Here is a 20,752-nt window from a genome sequence, read left to right as displayed (position 1 = left end):
TTAAAGTATTATTATCATTCTAATTATTTTATAGTTTTCAGAATCTAAAATCCTTAACAAAAACAATAAACTCATAATATTGCAGTATTATGAGCTTTAAGTTTCCAAAATAGAAAACTAAAACAAATTGTCAAAATATTTCTTTTAAAAAAAACCACAAATTAGAGGCCCACTATTGGTAGACCTTAATCCTTCACTTCACACAAAATAAAAAAGGCCCAGTCGAGTCTGGGCTAAATAGAGGCCCATCCTTCACTTCAAATAAAATTAAAAATAAAACATGAAAGGCCCATTATTATTTGGGCCACATAGAGTCCCACTATTGGTAGATCTTAATGCTACACTTCAAACAAAATAAAAAAGGTCCCTTCGTATTTAGGCCACATACAGGCCCACTATTGGTAGATCTTAATCCTTCACGCCAAACAAAACAAAAAAGGTCCCTTCGTGTTTGGGCCACATAGAGGCCCACTATTTGTAGATCTTATTCCTTCACGCCGAACAAAAACCAAAACACAAATGTGAACTTAACCATAAAATATCTAACGAATTTCACTTAATTTACTTAATAAACAAATTTAGAGTGGGTTTTTAATTGATTTTAAAAGTTTTTGGAAAATTTTTGAACATTTTTTGTTGTTGCTAAAACCTAATGCAGTTAAGTAACTTAAAATCACTTTTAAAACACAAGTTATTTAAAGGAAACCAAAAAAGAAAAAAACTATTTACAAAATATAAAAAAATAATTAAATGGACTAAAAATAGTTTGATGAATTTTGCTATACTTTGTATCAATATTTTGCTATTTTTCAAAATACCATTTAATTTAATTCTTACTGATTTTTAATTTTTAGTTTTTAGTTTTATCTTTCAACAAAATTAATTTTCTCAATTTCAAAATCTCTCATAATTCATAATTTTTTTTTTCATGAGTTGATCTTAAAAAATAAATAATAAAAAAGTACTTTTCCTTAATACTTAAGGATGAATGAAGAGCAAACAAAATATGATATCCTATTTTAAAGTATTAGTTAAATAATTATAAATTGCAATAGTCTGTCTATCATATCTAAGAAAAAAAAAATAGTATTTATTTATGAAACACCATGAAAGCAATGAATATTTTAGTATCATAGCAACAAATAATGGAGACATGACAGAGAATTAGTGATGGAATTTTATAAATAAAATTTAGTAAATAAACTACATACCCACATGGTAATTGTTCCAACTCTTCTCTTTGGATCTATTTACTTGAACCTTCCTTTTTCATATTTAGTCATTTTCAGCAAACAAACAAAAGGGTATTTAAAAAAAGTGTAAAAAAGGTTCCTCAATCTTGTTATTATATTTCTATTAATTAGCAAGTTGGGTTTTAAAAAATATATTTAAAATGTTAGTTATTCAATTGCTAACATAGTATGATACAATATCAAACCCCAAATAGTTTTTTTCAATCAATGGGATGATATTTCAACTAGACAAACACAGGACAAATGAAAAAGTTTTGAGTGTGAACACACAAAAACGATAGTTTCATTGTAATGAAAGAAAAATAGAGAATGAAATCTTCGTTATTTAAAAGCTTAATAGATGTTATTAAAAAAAATTGAACTTCGTTTTTTGGAATTGGAACGGTCTCTACCTTCAAGCTAAATAAGTTTTAACTTAGAGAAGATAAATCATTGCAATTATAGAAACACGGTTCGAAAGATCAGTAGAAAATCCTAATAAACTTAAATAAACTAGTAGTAATTAAAACACTATCAATAATGTGATGTTACCTTTAATTACACTATGGTAATCAAATCATAGAAGTTTAAACCATATAGCTTGAATTACAATTTACAATTGAAAATGGGAAAAGTATATCCTAATTAACGAGAAGAAACAAATGGCACAAAGAATGATGATGAAAAAGAGGATGAAATAATGAGTGATAGAGTGACAAACACAAAATGTCAAATTATATTATAAAAGGAGAATATACACGTGGAATTACCCCATTGATGGATTATTTAGGGGAAGGGTTTTGGCTTTTCCACCAATAAGGTGTAAATGAAATTAAATGGTATATATATATATATTTTCTGAAATGAAATCAAAATAATTTCAACTCTCTTTCATTAGTGCTTATATTTTGTCCTCTTTTTCCCAACCATAACAAAAAGTTATGGTATTTTCTTGTTTCTTTGTTTTCTCTTTTCATTATTATTATTATTATTAGTATTATTATTATATCCACTAAATTCAATTTGATACTTTGAGGCCATTTCTATATATGGATAGACAAGTCTTATCATCAAATATCCCAACATCTATCATTCACTTATCTTATTTAATCGATTACGAGTTTGATTTTTTCTCTCAATAATAATTCACTTTTATACAAGAAAAAAAAAAGTTTGAAGTATTTTCTATGTAATTTCTTTATTTATAGTCCTATATTTTTCGATGTCTCCACTACTTGCTATAGTTCATACTCATGGAACATAATTTTGTCGTCTAACTTTAAATTAATATTTTTATATTTTTATATAATTTAAAATATCAAGTTCAATTAACTTAGACCGTGCTAAATAAATGGACGATTACCTTTATATTTATGTTTGAATAATTAATGATACTTGTTTAGTAGTTTAACTGTGTAGCTTTATTTACAAAATATGGGTTATATTAATTTTGAAGGGAAAAGTTTAAGAAATGTAATGGGGGAAATAAATAGAAAAGCAAACACGTAGAAAAAAAAAAGGGTTTAGGGACAAGTACTTGTGGTTCCTATAAGATTGAAAAGAATAAATTATTAAATAAATTATTTTTCTTTAATAAAAATATGAAATTAAATTATATAAACCCTAAACCCCTACAAGCCCTAATTAGCCTATTTTTAGGGGACAAAACGTGACAGCCCATTTCCAATATCTTCTCCTATAAGTTGGTTTTATTTATCAGGACACAAACAAAAAATTTTAATATATATATATATATATTTATTTATTTATTTATGTCAGACCTTAATTTTTTTATTTTTTATTTTTTATTATTATTTTAATTTAAAAAAATATTACCTTTTTAATATGGGTTCATATCAGTGGATTGACAACACAATAGTGAAATTATAAGAGAAATTAAAGTATGACTATTTTATGAATAATAATTAAGAATATAGTAATATTTGAAAAAAATGTAAATATAAAAAAACTATCATTCATAAACTTGTATTGCATATAGACTTCGTATAGTATATCAATGATAAATTAATATTTGCAACTTGATATATCGATGATAGACTTATATCATTGATAAAATTTCATAAATTTTGCTATATTTATACATTTTTTAAAATGTTGCTATATAATTAATTATTCTGAATCTAATTGCTAAATTTGGAACTATCCATTTCTTATAAGAACGATTTAGAAATTACACTTATAATTGATTGTCAAAAATAATAAATTTGATAAAATATTTACTTTTAAATTTTATCAATAACAAATATTTGGTAGCTAATGATACACTTCTATTGATAGAAGAATATGACTCACTATCATTCATAAAATAAAAAATTAGGATAGTGGGTAAGTATTTTAATTTTTAAAAATGTCCCAACTGCTTTTTCTTTAATTCTTTTTAATAAACAAAAAACTGGGCAAGAAAAATTTATATATACAAAAAATCCATCCATTAATTGAAAGTATATTTTACATTTTAATTTTTCTACTTAATACGAGCTTAACTCAAGTACATGATCTATGTGTTTTATTTGGTCCATCATATGGTTGATTTTTGAAAAAATGCAATCATAATATAGTATGCAAAATTAATTAGGGTTTTCCTCCTTATATATATAATGTGTAAATTGATTTTATATATATATAAATGAAACAATATTCACATTGATTAAATGATTGTTGACATTTTCTCTAAGTAAATTTGATTTAGTTTATACTATATTAGTTAAGAGAACAAGAAGCAACCAAACAATTTGATTCGTTGTTAACTAGAAATAATAATAAAGGTTAATTATATTTAATGAAAAGTTAAAAACTAGTAAATTTAGACGATTTGATTTTAGTTTTTTAATTTGCTCTTAATTTTTCAAGCTAATTGCATTTTAGATCTCTCTACTCTTTTTTAAATTAAAAATCATGAGGTTGAGAGTTCAACCATTTATATATTATTTAAAACTAATTTATGTGTTTTGTACTAAGTAATATGTGGATTGATCTAAGCATTTAAATAATTGAACTAATAATTGTGCAACTAGTTAGGCCAACATGGTGGAAACTTTGTAGTAAATGTTCTTATAATAATATAAATTGAATGAAAAAATAGATATATATACAATTTCTTCAATGTTATAAATTGCCACAAATAAAAGAAAAATATATTACTAGAAAACAAAACAAATTAAACAAGAAAATAATAAATATATATATAAAGAAAAAAAGTTTTTGTTGAGACAAAATTAGAAAAGAAGAAGAGGGATGCATGGGTTTGCCTTCCCTTTGGTAGACCATAATGAAACACGAAGAGGAAATTAAATGAAACCCACAAATAAACAAATAAACACACAAATGAATGAAGAATGTGACTCAAAGTGTCATTTCTCTTTTTTATCTCAAAGGATAAAATTTGTCAACAAATATCCCACCAAATCCTCTCCTCCTCCCAATTATACACAAATAACCTTTTCAAATCATATACTCTTTATTTTGTTTAAATCTATATATATTTTTTGATTTAGTAAACATATTATTTTCTTCCTGATATGACTTAATATTGTTTTTACTAACTTTTTCCATGGTTACTTTGCTATTTTTTTAATTTGTGGAGGTCGCATGAGACATTGTTATATCTCAAATGAGGTTGGCATTGTCCTCCTTAAGTCGAATTTGATTCTATAATTCTTTCGACTGAAAATTACCGCTATGTGATATAAGTATAAGGTTTTGTTGATGTCATTCACGATCTTCATCTTTGTAGTTCTATTCATGCCTTCATTTGGCTCGATCGTCAATGTAATTCTATTATGTACGACTTAGCTAACCATGTTCGATCATTTCAGTTTTCTATTATACAAAATTCATTACGAACGTGTGTATATATATATATATATTGAACGTTATAGAGATCATCAAATGTAGAGATTTAATTTTAGCTTGCATGAATAATAAACGACAAAATTGATTTGAAAAATTAATGTTTAAATGGTTAGTACGTACTATTGTTTTCAAGTTTTTAATTGAAAAAATTGAAATAAAAGTATTAAGATAATTTGATTGTAAAGGGCAACCATTTAATTTAAGGGCGTAATTGTAAAGAATTTGGAAAACTTATATAAGATGAGATTGATAAAACTTTTTAACTTAAAATAGTATTGATTTAATTTAAGATAGTAAATTATATAAATTTAAACTTTAAACAGTTTAAGATATAAATTTATACCAAAAAAATCCTAATTTAGAGTCTAAATATAAGGATAGATTATTGTACTTCATAAAATGCACAATTTAAACCAATACCATTTAATTTAGAAGTATAAAAAATGAATATCTTTGTTACTCATTTTATTTCTGGTTTCATATATTTTACAAATAGAATTTTAGTTTATTAAAAAAGTAGTTTACTTTAGATAATAGATATAAAAAATATATTTTTTTAATTTATTAGAACTTCTTAAAATTTTGTGACCCTTTTAAACATAATAAAACAAACATATAATTAAGGTTGGAATGACTATTGAAAAGCACTGTACTACCGACATTGCCTATATTTATTTTTATATAATTTATTTTAAAATAATTAAAATCACTTTTATCATATTTAAAATTATTAAAAAAGAAAACACTCTTTTAATTCTTTAAAATAATTAATATAAAGATTAAACTTTACAACTTCTAAATGAAAATTTTGATAAAAAATTTGATTTTAACATACGCAAATATGATATATTGTCCTTCTATGAACATCAATATAGTTAAGCAAAAACATATATTCATACATGTGTTCACAAAAATAAATATATCGTCACATTTATTATTGTGGTCACCAGAATATGTGGCTCAGTTTGTCATCATATTCAAATAATTAGATGTATTTTAATTTTTTTTCAAAATTGAATAGATTACTTGACGTGAAAGTCGGCTTTTAACGATTGGAGGTACGAAAGAGAAATTAAAAAAAAATTGATATTTAAATTTATATTTGATAGTTATTATTATGGGAAGCTAACCCTTATTGAATATATTAACGATATATAATTGTTATGTCCTTTCTATTAATCCCTTATCTACCTTGTCTATTCCTATATTTGATCTAAAAATATATAGCATAAAGTCTTTTTCAGGACACGTGAATACATGTTCAAGTCATCTAATTCCATAACAACCCAAAAAAATTGTAATCAATAATGGCCACATTACAAAAAAAATTTTCCTTTAGGCTTGTTTATGACTTTGATCATCACTTAACTAAATATCGTTTAAACTTACTTTTCCTCGTAATGAATAAATTGAAAATATCGTCATTTTAAGAGCAGAAACTGTCCATTGACTCTGATCGACGGCCGTGTTTTGATCAACTGAAATTTTTGCAATAAGTAATTAATAATAAATACAAAGCAAAAAAATTAAGTTTTGTTATATTTTATATAAAAATCTTTTTGGTAATTTTGAAAACTACTCTTTCTTAATTTTTGAAAACTTAATTTGGTATTTGAAAATATTATTTTAGAAAAATAGATCGTAAAATATGGTAACTTATGTAGTGTTTATAAGTAAAATCAAATAAAAATGGATCAAAAGGAGCCTTTTTAACTTCTAATTGTGTTCGTAACAAGGTGTTGATAATGTAGTGATCACAATTTTTGTTAGGGTTTAGGGTTGAAAGTAATTATTCAAATAGAGAAAAATTGGCAAACTATTAAGATAATAAAATTTATTACACCTCATTTTTGTATTAGTATCGTTTTTATAAGTGTGTATACGTGAATTTTGTTTTTAAAGATTTCTCCAAAATACTTTATTTTATAAATTAATTTGTCAAACACCATTTTTTTAAAAATAATTTTTTTGACAAAATTAAACACTTGAATCTCAACTAAACACACCCTAGATCTCCGCCTAATTATAAAGACGAGCCAAACATTTCTTTTTGGACTTTGTTGGTGATTTATAGGAAAAATTCACATATATAAACTTTAATTTCATTTTGTCCCTTAGTTTCAAATGTTATAATTTTTACCTTTTGAAGCTTGAATTTTGTTTCATAGTTTAGTTTATAAGTTTGAAGATTTACATTTTTCTTCTAAGTTTTGAGTGTTAATGCCTATAATTATAATTAATTAAGTTTCATGATACATTACTATTAAAAATTAATTGTAAATTTTCATGTTATAAATATTATAATAATAAATGAACATGTGCAATTAGTATACTATAAGCTATATGATATTATAAATATATAGAATTTATAGCATAAAACCACAGATGTTCATAAATTAATAAAAATAACATTATATTTGAGATTTAACCTAATTGAGGGTGGTTAAACTAAGATTCAAATTTGATACCCAAACACACACGTATATATCCAAAAAACACACAAAAATATAGCTCAAAATATAACTTAATTTTCTATTGACTTATAATTTTCAACATTTTATTTTTAGATGATTGACAAAAGAAAAAGAAAACACCGAGGAAGCATCGGTTTAAAGAAATGAAAAAATGAAAAAAGGGAAGGAAGGAAGGAAACCCTAAGAATGATTGAAAATACTCTATGAAAGTAGCTTGAATTTTTTGGTACAATGAAGATGCTGACATGCAGTAGATGTACGTTGGGTAATTGACCCTGAAGGAATCAAATAAATGTTATAAAGTCCATTAAATAAATTTGGAAATATGAACTATGTCCAAAAGTAGAATGGTCCTGAAAATCCTTAAAATATGCTTCCAAAATTAGGTCTTCTTCAAACTGTCAGCCGTTTTAATTTAATCTATATACATATACATATAACATTATTTATTTCTTTCTAAATTAATTAATTCTAAGTGGTCACCATCTTCTCACTTATTGATCAAGCCTATTAATTCTTTATTAAACCAAATAATAAAAGTCACGGTGTCCCTACCTTAGTTGATGCAATATTACTATCTTATATATCTGAAGTCCTATTAATTAAGCACTAATGAAAATGCAAATCATATTAACTGAAAAATCACACTATGTATACCTTCTTGTTTTGTCAAAGTTAGCTAGGGTTTGTTTATCAAAGTGTGAGGTTTGCCGTCTAAAACCCATGTATTCATGTTCTTATTGGAGATAATACATGTGTGTCATGTGGTTGAGGTAAGCTCTTTGAACAAATTGCATTTTTCTAAAAACCAATAGTTAGTTTAGGTTTTGAATTAATTTATGTACCAAGTATAGAAACTAGACTAAAATACACAAAATGTATGTATATATATATATTTTTTGATTTAATGATTATTTGTTTGAATTATTAAGTTTCCTAGAGACAGAAACTAAATTCTGAAACAACTCACCATAAAGGCAAACATGTATTATTTTGAATATAATACAAAGCAGGAATTCAGTGATGTTTATAAATAAGATGAGATATCAGAAAATAGTTCTGACACTCTCTGGGTGTTTCTTTCTTTCATGGAAATTAATTATAACACATTGAGGAAATTAATCTTCCCACAGAAATAACACACATTATTTTAGTAATATCCAAAGAATATTAATTACTCATCTACCTTTTTGTTCCCCAACTCTTACATTTTTTTTATTATAAAAAAATTAACGTTCTTTTTTAGTTGTGGGATAATATATATATGGATTATAAATTAACTAAAATTTTGATTTTAAATAATTATGATATATATATGTTTATTTTCAACCTACTGATCGAGTGATGTTTTCGAAAAAGAAGAAGAAGTTGTAGATGTCAATGCCTATCTCAAATGAAAAACAGTAAAGTGGAGAAAAATTAAAGAACAAGACTGTTTAAGTATTAGAGATCTCGATTAAATATCTTACATACATAGTCATAATACATTAGGATTAAGAGGATGAGATGGTTTATTTATCATACATAATTATGATTAGATTTTGATTGAAAAAATAATTAGATGACATTTTGATTATAATTTTTTCTAAGAATTTCATGTCTTTTGCTGAAAAGATCTTCTTTTTCTCCTCATCTTGTTTGGCTTTTGCCTCCAAAGGTGAGATCTATAGTTTCCAAGTTCCAACACGGCATGCATGGAATTGGAGAAGAAAGAAAAAAGAAAAAAACCCCAATAATGAAAACTATATAGTTTCTAAGAATCTTAAAGTTAAGGGTTCCTCCCACTGGACATAGGGATTTTGTTGCAATTATGATGACAAAAGGGACCAAATAATAAACCACTTTAAGACCTCACTTTGACAATAAAATATTTAGACAATGATAAATTTGGATATTTTCTAAATATTTATGTTATATATGTATTTAAAAATAACCTTATTTTTAATAATACTAAAATTCCATATATATGCAATGCCTATAATTTATGATGATACTTTATTGTTTCTATTACATTTATTAAAATTAAAACTACATGCACTTCAACAAACAAACAACTAAAAGTCTTGTTGGATTAATTACTATTATTTTTTTTCTAAAATAAATTAAGTTTAATTAAATCTCTTGTTTTGTTATTTTATTTTCGACAACTCCAAATCAAAATTTTAAAACTAAAAAAGAAAAGTAGTTTTATTTTTTATAATTTAGATCTACTTTCAACTTTTTTTTTAATTGATAAAGATAAAAATTACGGTAAGAAGTTACTATAAATACCAATTTAATTACCTTTATGTTTTGTTTTACAAGTTAGAAAAAAAAACGAATAAAAATAACTTTCAAAATAAAAGATTTATATTGAATATATTAAAATAAACATATGTTAAAATACATTATATGTAGATAAGGATTATAAAAAAAACAGTTTCGGTACCAATAATCTTTACTCTTTTAAAAGAGTTCAAAGAAACAAAAAAGAAACCAATATTTTTTAAAAAGAAGAATAATGAGAACGTAAATCATTAGTTGAAAACTTTATATTTCAAAAATGGAAAACTGAAAAGAAAAAGGATTAAAAAACAAAAATAAAATAATTGTGAACATATCAAAGTAAGTTACAAAGTTAAGAATGGTTGTTGATAAGCAAGCTTTATTTTCAATTTATTTTTTAGAAAATGAATGTTGTGCATAATTACAAAATATTTAATGATTATAATTAGTCCATACTTTTGTGGCAAGTGATTATAAAGGATAGTAATTAATTAATAAAGTCATAAACAATTAGTCAAAGCAAAGCCCAACCACCAAGCATCAATGAGTAAACCCATATCCTAATGTTTTACTCGAACTCCCTATTTTCTTCTTCTCTCTCTCTCTCTTTTTCTTTTTAAATTGCAGTTTTTCTATCTTCGTCTTTAAATTTTAAACGTCAGAAAAATTTTATTAATCATTTACCGAAAAGATGAAGTAACTTTTTTTTAATATTTAGATGACTAAACTCTAATTCTTAATATTAATTAAATTGAAATGATAAATAACTACCTAATTTAATCTACAAATATTTTATATATCAACACAAAAATCAATGAATGCGCACACCAATCAAATAAACTAAAAAACTATTTTTGTTCCGTCTTTTTTTCACTAAGACTCAACTTTTTCACGAAGCAAATTATAAGAACATCGAGTAGAATAAAAAATCATAAAGCTCGTATATTGGTGTTAAGATGAAAATGAGATTAATTAAGAACAACTAAGGTAGAAAATAAACTCTAAGAAATTGTAGATAAATATTTTCTTGATTAATTAATTTAATGAATATAATGCATATAGAGTGTCTAGTCATCCAAATATAAAAGTCATAACATCATTTCGTTAAATGTTTAATTAACAAAAAATCTAAAATGAAAGTAATTTTTTAAAATTTAACTAAAACCAACATTTACGTTTAGAGGTCCAAAATGAAATAAAATATAGAGTTTTACAAATGTATTAATTTAAACATTTTGTTATTATTTATTTAAATAAAGTTATAAAAGTGGAGAGTTTAAATTGATATATATATTAATTTAAGGTTTAAAAAGATAGGTAAAAATCTAAAAATTGAGGATTAAAATTATAGGACCAAAGTTGAGGGATATGATTGAATTATATTTGTTGTTGATGTTTTAAAAAGTAAGAAATTCAGCCTGTTTTGACTCGTTATTTTAAAGTCAAGTCTCAACAGTTACGTGATTATTCTCATTCCTATGCTTGTCCAACTTCTTTTATGCAAAAATACATGGAAATGAAGATTTTTTAGCATATAATAAATAGATATCAGTACATAGCCTTAATTTCTTTGGCTAATAATCTAAACTGTACTTGTGAATTTAAAACACCCGTACCCAATCTGTATTCGTCAAGAAATACGTCCAATACATATGTAATTGTGTAGTTCTAATTATTTCAAATCATGATTTATAGCGTATAATAAATAAAAACTATCAAATTACTGTCGACTTAAAATTATTGAATTGATATATTAGTATAAACAATAATTTATGTATATACACAGTAATAGTGGGAGTAGTACAATAGTTGCAATTTCTTGTATTAATTGCTTGAAAGATGCATAAATGATTGGAGGACGTATGGTAACTCAATTTAATCAATTGTTGTTTATTAAAGAAATGAAAATATAGAGAGAATGATGTAGTTCGTTATTAATAGATATTAGAAACAACAAGTGATAATTAATATTTCGAAAAACATTATGTTTAAAATTTATTATATACTTGCATTGGGGAATTAGTAGAGAAATATCATGATTAATATATAATTAATCAAACATATCTTTTTTTTTTAACAAAATAATAAGATATCATGAAAACATATTTTTAAATTAAATTTATTTTTTAAAAAAGGAAGATACAAAATTTCTTAATATCAAGATTTGTATTAATGGTTGTTATATGAATATCACAAATGACTAACAAATTAAATTGAAAAAATTACAACATTTAACATAAAAACACTCTCTAATATACTAACTTTTATATCCTAATACTTAATTTCGCTAAACTAAAATCATATCTTAAGAAAAAAGTTATATCTCTTAAATTAAAGAGTTTAAATAATCCTCTTGTAATCTTGTTGAGTAAATGTATCTTTTTAAGTCAATACATTTACTCTATTCACCTTAAATTCAATAATGGGTTTTTTTTAATTTCAAGACAATTTAAATATATTTGAATTAAATCTTGCAAATTACAATATTTGATGAAAATATTTAAAAAATGTAGTAAAGTTTTTGAAGTTTATTAATGTGTATGAATAATGGGTATGAAATTTTGAGTGATTTTGTAAATAATTTGAAAATGACGGGGGAGAGGAGAAGGTATTATTGCAATTAAATTAGTCATAAATGAAAATTAAGAAGCGTGGGAAGAAGAACAAGAGAAGGTTTGAAGGCATGAGAGTTTGTTTGTGTGAAGATGACGCAAAAGCGTGCGTGAGGTACGCACGTGCGAGGAGTATTTTTTTTCTTTTTCTTTTTATGAAATATTTTTTTTTAAAAAAATATTAAGAAAAAAAAAAGGGAGAAGGGAAGGGAGAGAACAGAGGAAAGGGCTGCTCCCACACACAAAACTTCCGACCTTACATAAAAGTGAAAAGAGAAAGACAGAGTTCCTCACTTTTCTTCTCTCTGTTCTTCTTTTTCTTTTTCTTTTTACCCTTTTTCTTCCTCCTTTGCTTCCACTCTCACTTCATTTCTGTTCTGTTCAGGGAGCATTCACACAAATACCCACTTCCAAAATCAACCTATTACATGCTCTGTTTCTGTTTCCACTCCTAAAACTTTCTTTAACTCAATTCATATCAAGAAAACAAATGGAGGGTTTGATTATGAATCATGAAATGAAGCCGCTATCTAAGTTCAGGAGGATTTGTGTGTTCTGTGGTAGTAGTCAAGGCAAGAAGAGAAGCTACCAGGATTCCGCCATTGAACTTGGCAAGGAATTGGTAAAAAAAAAGAAAGATAAACTTCTTCTGTTCTTTTTTTACACTATTTTCGATCCATTTCCTTTTTCTCTGTTCAAATGATTATTGGGGGTGTTTTGTTTTTCATGTTGCTAGAGATTGTTCTGCATTTCTTTTTAAATGTTTTGGTGAACTTTATGTGTATATTGTTTGTTTGGAATTAATAAGTCCTTTGTTTTCTTTGTTTTCCATTGACGTTCAATTGGGATGTGTTGTGATTGTGTCCACAACGTGTTTGTGATTATGCTTGATCATGACCCTTTACTTATCTTCTTCAACTTTGATATTTCCTCTCCCATTTCCCATCAGAAACTTAAATTGCAAAGAAAATGCATGAATATCTCAGTTGGGTGACAGTTTGTTTCTTTTGAAATTTTATCCACATAGGCTTCTCATACATACATTCAAAGTAAAAGGAAAGAATCCCATTTCATAAATGAAACTCTCGAGTCATTTGAGATGATGAGTTTGGTTTTTGATGTTGTTTTTAAGGTTTCAAGGAACATTGATCTGGTCTACGGTGGGGGCAGCATTGGCCTGATGGGTTTAGTTTCACAAGCTGTTCATGATGGCGGTCGGCATGTCATTGGGTATGCCCACATTTTTTTTTAATTACTTCCATTGGTCCCTTTAAGGTTGTTTTTATGATTCTATTTTTGGGTTTCTTCACCATTACAAGTTTTCTACTGTACTGACTTTTGTCGTGGTACTGTTCTGGTCCAGAGTTATACCCAAGACACTCATGCCTCGAGAGGTATGTCCGTTAACCTATCAGTCTCGTAAAGTTTTCAACCTTTTTTCTCTACTTATTTAGTTATATTAAAATGAAGGACTCTTCTTCTTTCTTGTTCATTAATCCGATTTTGCATTTATTTATTCCTACCCTTTCTTCTTTATGATACTTTTCCCACTGACTTCTGCTTTTTAGTTTTTTATTAGCTTTTTTGTTATCTTCTTTTTTTTCCCATCTTTACTTCTCTCTCTCTCTCTCTCTCTCTCTCATTTATTACTTCTTTTACCAGTACGTTCTTCTGTGTGGCTCAAGATCTGTGTTTTTCTTATGCTTGGGGGCATTTTCCATGATACTGCCATCACTATAGTTAGAACTTGTAGCTCTCTGATCCTTTCTAAACCATCTCAAACCTTACACTGATTCATAAAGATTTTAATTTTTTTTCTTACTTTACAGAGCTTCATTTTGCATTCAGCCCATGTCATGATAACAGTCAAATTAACTATAGAAATTGGAGATTTTATCTCTGGATCAAAACTATTTAGATTTGATCTCCTTTTTCCTACGAAACCCATCATTTTTTCTCTCTTCTAAACTCCTCTCTCTCGTTCCTTTTCTCTCTAACCTATTCTATTACACGGTTTCCTTTTGCAGTTGACTGGTGAAACTGTAGGGGAGGTGAAGGCAGTGGCAGATATGCATCAAAGGAAGGCAGAGATGGCAAAGCATTCAGATGCTTTTATTGCCTTGCCAGGTGAGTATATAAAGCCTGCACTTTAACATTTTCCACTTGCACTATTAACTTCTTAAGTTTACTCTCTCAATCAAACCAAAAGTGCTCATCACCTTCTTTTGCTTTTACTCATTTTGGCATTCAACATTGACCAAAAACCCATCATTAACTTATCTTTCAAAACTTCCCCTCTCTTCCCCCACCCCCACCCTTCTCTCTCTCTCTCTCTCTCTTTTCCTTTCTTTTTACTTGACTGTTAAGTTACTATCATAGCATCTCAGAAACAAACAAAACAATTAGGCTATGTTGTCTGACAGTCAGTCAAAAGCTCTTAAAAGCCTTCTTCCTCTTTATCCTCCTTTTGTTCCCTCCTCTAAACCAAAACACGCAATCGTCATCTTATTATCTTTTTTCCATAATTTGACCCTTGTGCTTCTGCTTTCGGTGCCTGTCTTTCTATACCCTTCTTAGTTTCACTGATCAAGCAAAATTCAATTCCAAATATCTCAGACCTTTAACTTTTTTTTTTCCATTTCTTCCAAACAAATTATGTCACTATCTGTATTGATGGCATTGTGCATTTATAGCACCTGTGGCAGCCATGTTTTTAAGAAACCATCATTGACCTATCAATATCAGACACTGAAAAAGATAGTTTCTTAAATAGTTTGAGCTGTGGGCAGCTATGTTTTTCTTCTAAAATCCGATCCATAGCTTCACTAGTTCTGTATCTTCCATGTACGGTTTTTAAAAAAAGGCTACTTTGACTCACTTTGCTCGATGGTCCTTACTAACTATAGGGAATTATTACGTACCCTTTTTTAAAACTCTCTGTCCTTAATTGCTTCTTTTTAGAATTTCAAAATATTTTGATGTCCTGTCATCTAAACGTTCACTGATGTGTTATCAAAATATTCCCCCTTCTCTACTTCAACTGCAAATCTAAATCTCTGAGGCTTTGAATCATATTCTAATCAATTATGTTGATGTTTAAGTTAAATATTACATGGAACCACATCTCAGAATTTAAGAAGTCACATGTCATCACAGCTGAAGGGTAGTAGTCCATTAAATATAATTACAGGAAATGGATCATCTGAATCATTTTGTACCTGCAACATAGGTAGCTATAGAAGCATAGAAAGGAGATGGATATTAATCAGCTGAAATTCTTCTTCCAACCATATGAATGCTTGCAGGTGGCTATGGGACTCTAGAAGAACTACTTGAAGTCATAACCTGGGCTCAACTGGGAATTCATGACAAGCCAGTCTGTGTTCCTTCTTTTTGTTATTCAAAAAAAAAAATTCGCCTTACTTTGTATGTGCTGTGATTCGGTTAGCTTTGATAGTTACTGAATATGATCAAAATGAACACTGAAATCTGTAGGTGGGACTGTTGAATGTTGATGGATATTACAATTCACTACTGTCATTTATTGATAAAGCTGTCGAGGAAGGATTTGTCAGTCCAAGTGCACGCCAAATTATCGTATCAGCGCCAACGGCGAAGGAGTTAATGAAGAAGTTAGAGGTATTATGATATACCAAAACTATAAAATATAGCATATATACATACATCTTGTTCTTGAAGTTTACTGGTCAATTAGAGAATTTAAACCAATCCTATGTGTCTTTGTTCACTTTTGTGTGGGGACTGTTTGTGTTGTAGGAGTATGTGCCTTGCCATGAAAGAGTTGCTTCACAGCTGAGTTGGGAGATAGAGCAGCTTGGTTACCCTCAAAATTGTGATATCTCCAGGTGATTATTATTTCTGGAGATAATGGGTGAAGGAATTTTTGCAAATGGAGGAGGCTACTACGAAATTCTATAGCTATTATTTCCTATTTTGTGGAGGAATTTTTTTCCTCTTTGTTTTTTTTTTTTTTTTTTTTTTTTGTAAATTACTCCATTTCAATGTCAATTTATGAAATAGCCTCTACATTTAATTGTTGAAACTTCTCATATCCTTGAAAAGTTGTAAGTATAGGATTCTCTGATGAAAATTCACCATCTTCTGTGGCAACTTATATATATATATTTTGTGCCTTGTTTTGGTATCATTATTTTTTCTCTTTATAAGCAATTTGAGTTTGGTCTTTAGTTTTTCTATTTACTGAATTCAATAAATAACAGCGTTGTGATAAACGATGTGTATTTTGAAAACTATTTTTTAATTTTGTCATCTCAATGGTGAAATTTTGAATATAATATTTATATGTTTTTAGGTGTATCAAGAATTTGGATTTGAAATTATAATGTTTTTATATATATAAAAAAAAAAAACTTCAAATTCAAAATTAATTATTTAAAAAGTAAAATAGAATTTTAAATAATTATAGTATTTTGGTATATACAAACTTGTTATATTTTTGTTAAATTAGTTCATAATGTTTATGTTCCATTTAGTATTTAGTCACTAACTTAACTATCATTCATTTTATGATTTATATAATCAGATTATTACATTTTAAAACACTTTAAATCAAAAAAATTTACAATCAAACAGATATCTTAAAAAAATATTGATGATAATAAAAGTTGTACCAAAAGTATTGTACACTGAAGACTCATTAAATTGGATCCATCTATGCAACTACTCGCTGACCCAAATCCCCATCTTCATTATTCTGTGGAGCACTGACAGAGGTTGTTTGCTCCATTATATCATCTGGCTTTGGGATGCATGGCTGTGATTTTCTTCCAAAACCAAGCTTTTTTGGAATAAGACTCCAACTTTTCTTCGTCTTAACCACCTTCTCAAGCTCCATTTTCATTTCTAAACACTCTCTTTCAAGCTCTGAAACTCTCTCTTTTACATCCTTTCCACCACCACCCTCCTCCATTGCCTTTGAACAATCATTCTTTGGAAGTTCAAGGTTTCCGTTCGGATGTTGCGAGTTCTCCAGATTCTCAGAAACAAAAAACCAACCTGATATTGATGTTCGTAGTCGAAGCTGCTCGAAGAAAAGAACTTGGACGATTACTCGAAGAGGTAGCCTCTCGTTTTGCGCCGCGTGTGTACTGGCTTCTAATGATAGCTTTTGGCAATTCATCAATCTACATAGTTGCTCCCTTTCTGAATCTGAAAGCCAAGGATGGGCCTGAACAAGTTGTAAACTACCATCAGCCATTAAAGATTCACAACCAAACACCATGGTATATCTAACCCGATGACCTGAGATTAGATGAATGGCTAATTTAGTAAGATCTATATTGTTATTATTCATTCTTCTTTTACAAATATAATGAATGATTACTCCACAAAGGTTTAAAATTTAACCAGATTACAAGATGTCAGTATCTACAGGCTAAAGTAGATGATTACTCTCAGTTCTAGGAATTGAGTTATATGCAAGGTGAAGAACATGAACTTGATGTAAAAGGTAGGGGGAAATAGATCTTACTTTTAGGTACACATCAATGGCATGATAAATTCCATCATCTAATGGCCTGGCATAATCAGGGATCGCAGCAGCAAGGGACTGAAATTTTGGCAACTTCAGGTTCACATCGGGAGCTACCTCTGCAAGATATCCATCCACCAGATTGGCCACCATTGTCATCGGGGTCAGTGTATCCGTTCCGCTAACCATCTTCCCCTCCTCAACTATGCAAGGAGAAGATGCAATTGGAACATGGTATATCGACATAAAATGGTCAAGAATTCTCTGAATGCAATCGATATCATAAAGAGTTTCCACTGTATATCCCATGTTAGGTATGAGCAGATCAACGAGCAAAGCTTGATCCAATTGACTGCCTATTTTTTTCTCCAAAATTTCCCTACATGATGGACTAGCATGCAAAATCATAGCAGTTCTAAGAAGCCTAAGTAGAAAGTTGGTTGTGGTGACACCCTTTACACTTGGTAGTAAGCCCACAAGCTCCTCAAGTAGGAATCTTTGATCTACCTCAGAATTTGTAGAAGCTGTGATTCCTGACCCAACATGATTCATATCATTGAAACTCAATTGATTGTTGATTAAGGGGATATTCTTCTTAGTATAATGTATTAATGATGCAGCTATACTCTCAGATTTCAATCCTTTAGCTTCAACAGACAAAATCAAAAGCTTGTACAAGGGAAATCTAAGAAATGACACATCCTCATACCACCAATCTTCGCCGGTTGGTTGGGGCTTTGTGGTTGAAGAAATCCCATTCCATAGAACAGTCCCATTGGGGCTTCGGACATTTTCCTGCCCCTTCACTGGCCAATTGAACAACTGTGGGTCAGCACAAGCTTTGATAGCCAATGAATCAATACATCGTGAAACAATGTGAACCTCTTCTGCGTATGATCCAACTTCTTCACAAGTTTCAAGAGCTTTAATTGTATCTGTCCAATTACCAAAGACCTCATTGAGGAAAACCTCTGTTTGAGAAATCAAATTCCCTTCTCCATGCTCTTCAGTCATTTGGAGGTATTCAGCTGCACATCTAAGGCTAACTATATTCAAAGAAGTGAGCTCTATTTTAACATCATAGCAAAATTTAGCAACAAGTTCAAATGCTTTGGCGCCACCAGGAATATCACGAAGTTTCAGAACGCAGCCAGATTCATCCTCGTTAGGAAGCTGTTCTATAAGCTTCTCTAGAAACCCACTTTTAGAAAGCAAAGGAAACTGCAGTAAACAAAACAGAGATGGAAAAACCAGAGTAAGTGCATGGCAATGAAATTCATCCATCTATTCACTCGCTGGCAAAAACTGATAGAAAATCCAAAACAAACAGACCTTGTGTAGATGAAAAGACATATCTCCAACTTCAATTGTAACATCGCTGGGTAATCCACTTGAGCAAAGCCTAATAGGAATGAAGAAAACCAAAAAGATTAATGAGATCAAATCAAATGGATCAAAACAAAAAACAGAATCGTATGAATTGGCATTACAGAATCAATCAATGCAAACAAGAGAAACATCATTTATAATCAAAATAACAAAATGGGGTACCAAGTTTGGCCCTCGCGATGAAATGCTTCGGGTTTAATGCCTAATTTCATGGTTGCCATGGATGGTGATGGGAAGAAGAATGGGAAGAAGAAGGGGAAGAGAAAGATCAAAACATGAAGAGAAATGGGCAATGCAAGAAGAGATTATGAAGGGAAAGGGAGGAAATCGTAAGAAAATGACAGAGATTTAGAAAAAATATCATAATTCCTAGATGATCGTAAGAATGTGTGAATAGAAGATTTAATTTAGCGAGTCTAAAGCAAGATGTCAAGTGTAAAAATGGAGAGCGCTTCCAATGGCGAACTTCACTTTCATTCACATTTACAACACATCATCATCATGAACAATCAACTAAAATATTTTTCTTTATTCTTTTTATTTATTTTTATTATATCAAATCATATTGCCATTTTGTTGTTTCTTCAAATGTAAAATAGGTCCCTTTTGTCCTTTATAAAAAAAAAAGTGAAACAAAATACTACATAGATCGAGTAACATTTATCTATCATTTTGTGCATCTCATTTCTTTTGTTGATATAATATTCATTATTCTTCATGTTTCAATGCGAGGTGAACTGAAACGAAGTGGATATTCAAGTTTTCATTTTAGATGGTTGATACACCCTTTCAAATTCCAAATTCTGTCCAAAGGTGAAAAGTAATGATGTAATTTTTGTGGATATTTTATTTAGATAACAAGCAAAGTTTGTAAATAAAACACCGACTCTCCCTCCATTCTGTTTCAAAGTTTGTAAGCATATAAGAAAACGAGGGAGAAACGATTGGAAGGAAGTAGTACAATACAATTGTTGGTTAATGTCTTTTTCTTGTTCTAAACATACTATTTTTAGATTAATATCCATAACTATCTTAAATATTATTATTCAACCACTTCTTCCTATGTTTATATTTCAATATGCAATTTTGTAATTAATCTCACTCATTTAGTTCTATAGCTTGATGTCTTAATTTTAAAGAAATTTTCTATAAAATATATTCTATAGATATTTCTGAAAAAAATTATATCTATTAGGTATACGTCTGAACAAAAATTAATTTAAAAAATAAGTTTAAATTAGAGGATTTTTCAAAATAGAAAAATTGGACAAATTATTAACACCAAATTTATTACTGGTCAAGTGTTTTGTTTTTTACAAATTTCTTTTAGAAAGTTAGTAAATAAACATTTTTTTAAAATTTTCAAATAAGTAAATGTATCTATAATTTATATTA

At 28.1% G+C, this 20,752-nt stretch overlaps 2 protein-coding genes across 2 annotated transcripts; one reads left to right on the top strand and one right to left on the bottom strand.

Annotated features, from left to right (window-relative positions):
• Positions 1 to 12,946: 12,946 nt before the first annotated feature.
• On the top strand, positions 12,947 to 16,298 carry LOC101218203 (cytokinin riboside 5'-monophosphate phosphoribohydrolase LOG3-like; the record flags this gene model as incomplete). The annotated part of the gene is given in 7 exon segments (NM_001305752.1): positions 12,947 to 13,078; positions 13,589 to 13,686; positions 13,820 to 13,850; positions 14,484 to 14,583; positions 15,762 to 15,832; positions 15,952 to 16,095; positions 16,234 to 16,298. Coding segments are annotated over 7 exon segments (641 nt in total), but the record flags the coding sequence as incomplete, so codon positions are not given.
• Positions 16,299 to 16,976: 678 nt separating this feature from the next.
• LOC101217966 (BTB/POZ domain-containing protein At5g03250) lies at positions 16,977 to 20,327 on the bottom strand. The gene is made up of 4 exons (XM_004137778.3): positions 19,520 to 20,327; positions 19,301 to 19,370; positions 17,969 to 19,189; positions 16,977 to 17,665 (listed from the first exon to the last, which is right to left on the bottom strand). Exons 1-4 carry the CDS (start codon positions 19,576 to 19,578, stop codon positions 17,150 to 17,152), a joined length of 1,866 nt encoding a protein of 621 aa, XP_004137826.1. The 5' UTR covers positions 19,579 to 20,327; the 3' UTR covers positions 16,977 to 17,149.
• Positions 20,328 to 20,752: the final 425 nt, after the last annotated feature.

This window comes from Cucumis sativus, chromosome 3 (genome assembly GCF_000004075.3).
Source record: "Cucumis sativus cultivar 9930 chromosome 3, Cucumber_9930_V3, whole genome shotgun sequence".
Classification (NCBI taxonomy): Eukaryota; Viridiplantae; Streptophyta; class Magnoliopsida; order Cucurbitales; family Cucurbitaceae; genus Cucumis; species Cucumis sativus.
The sequence above is the reverse complement of the archived record's forward strand: the minus strand, read 5'-3'. Positions and strand labels throughout refer to the sequence as shown.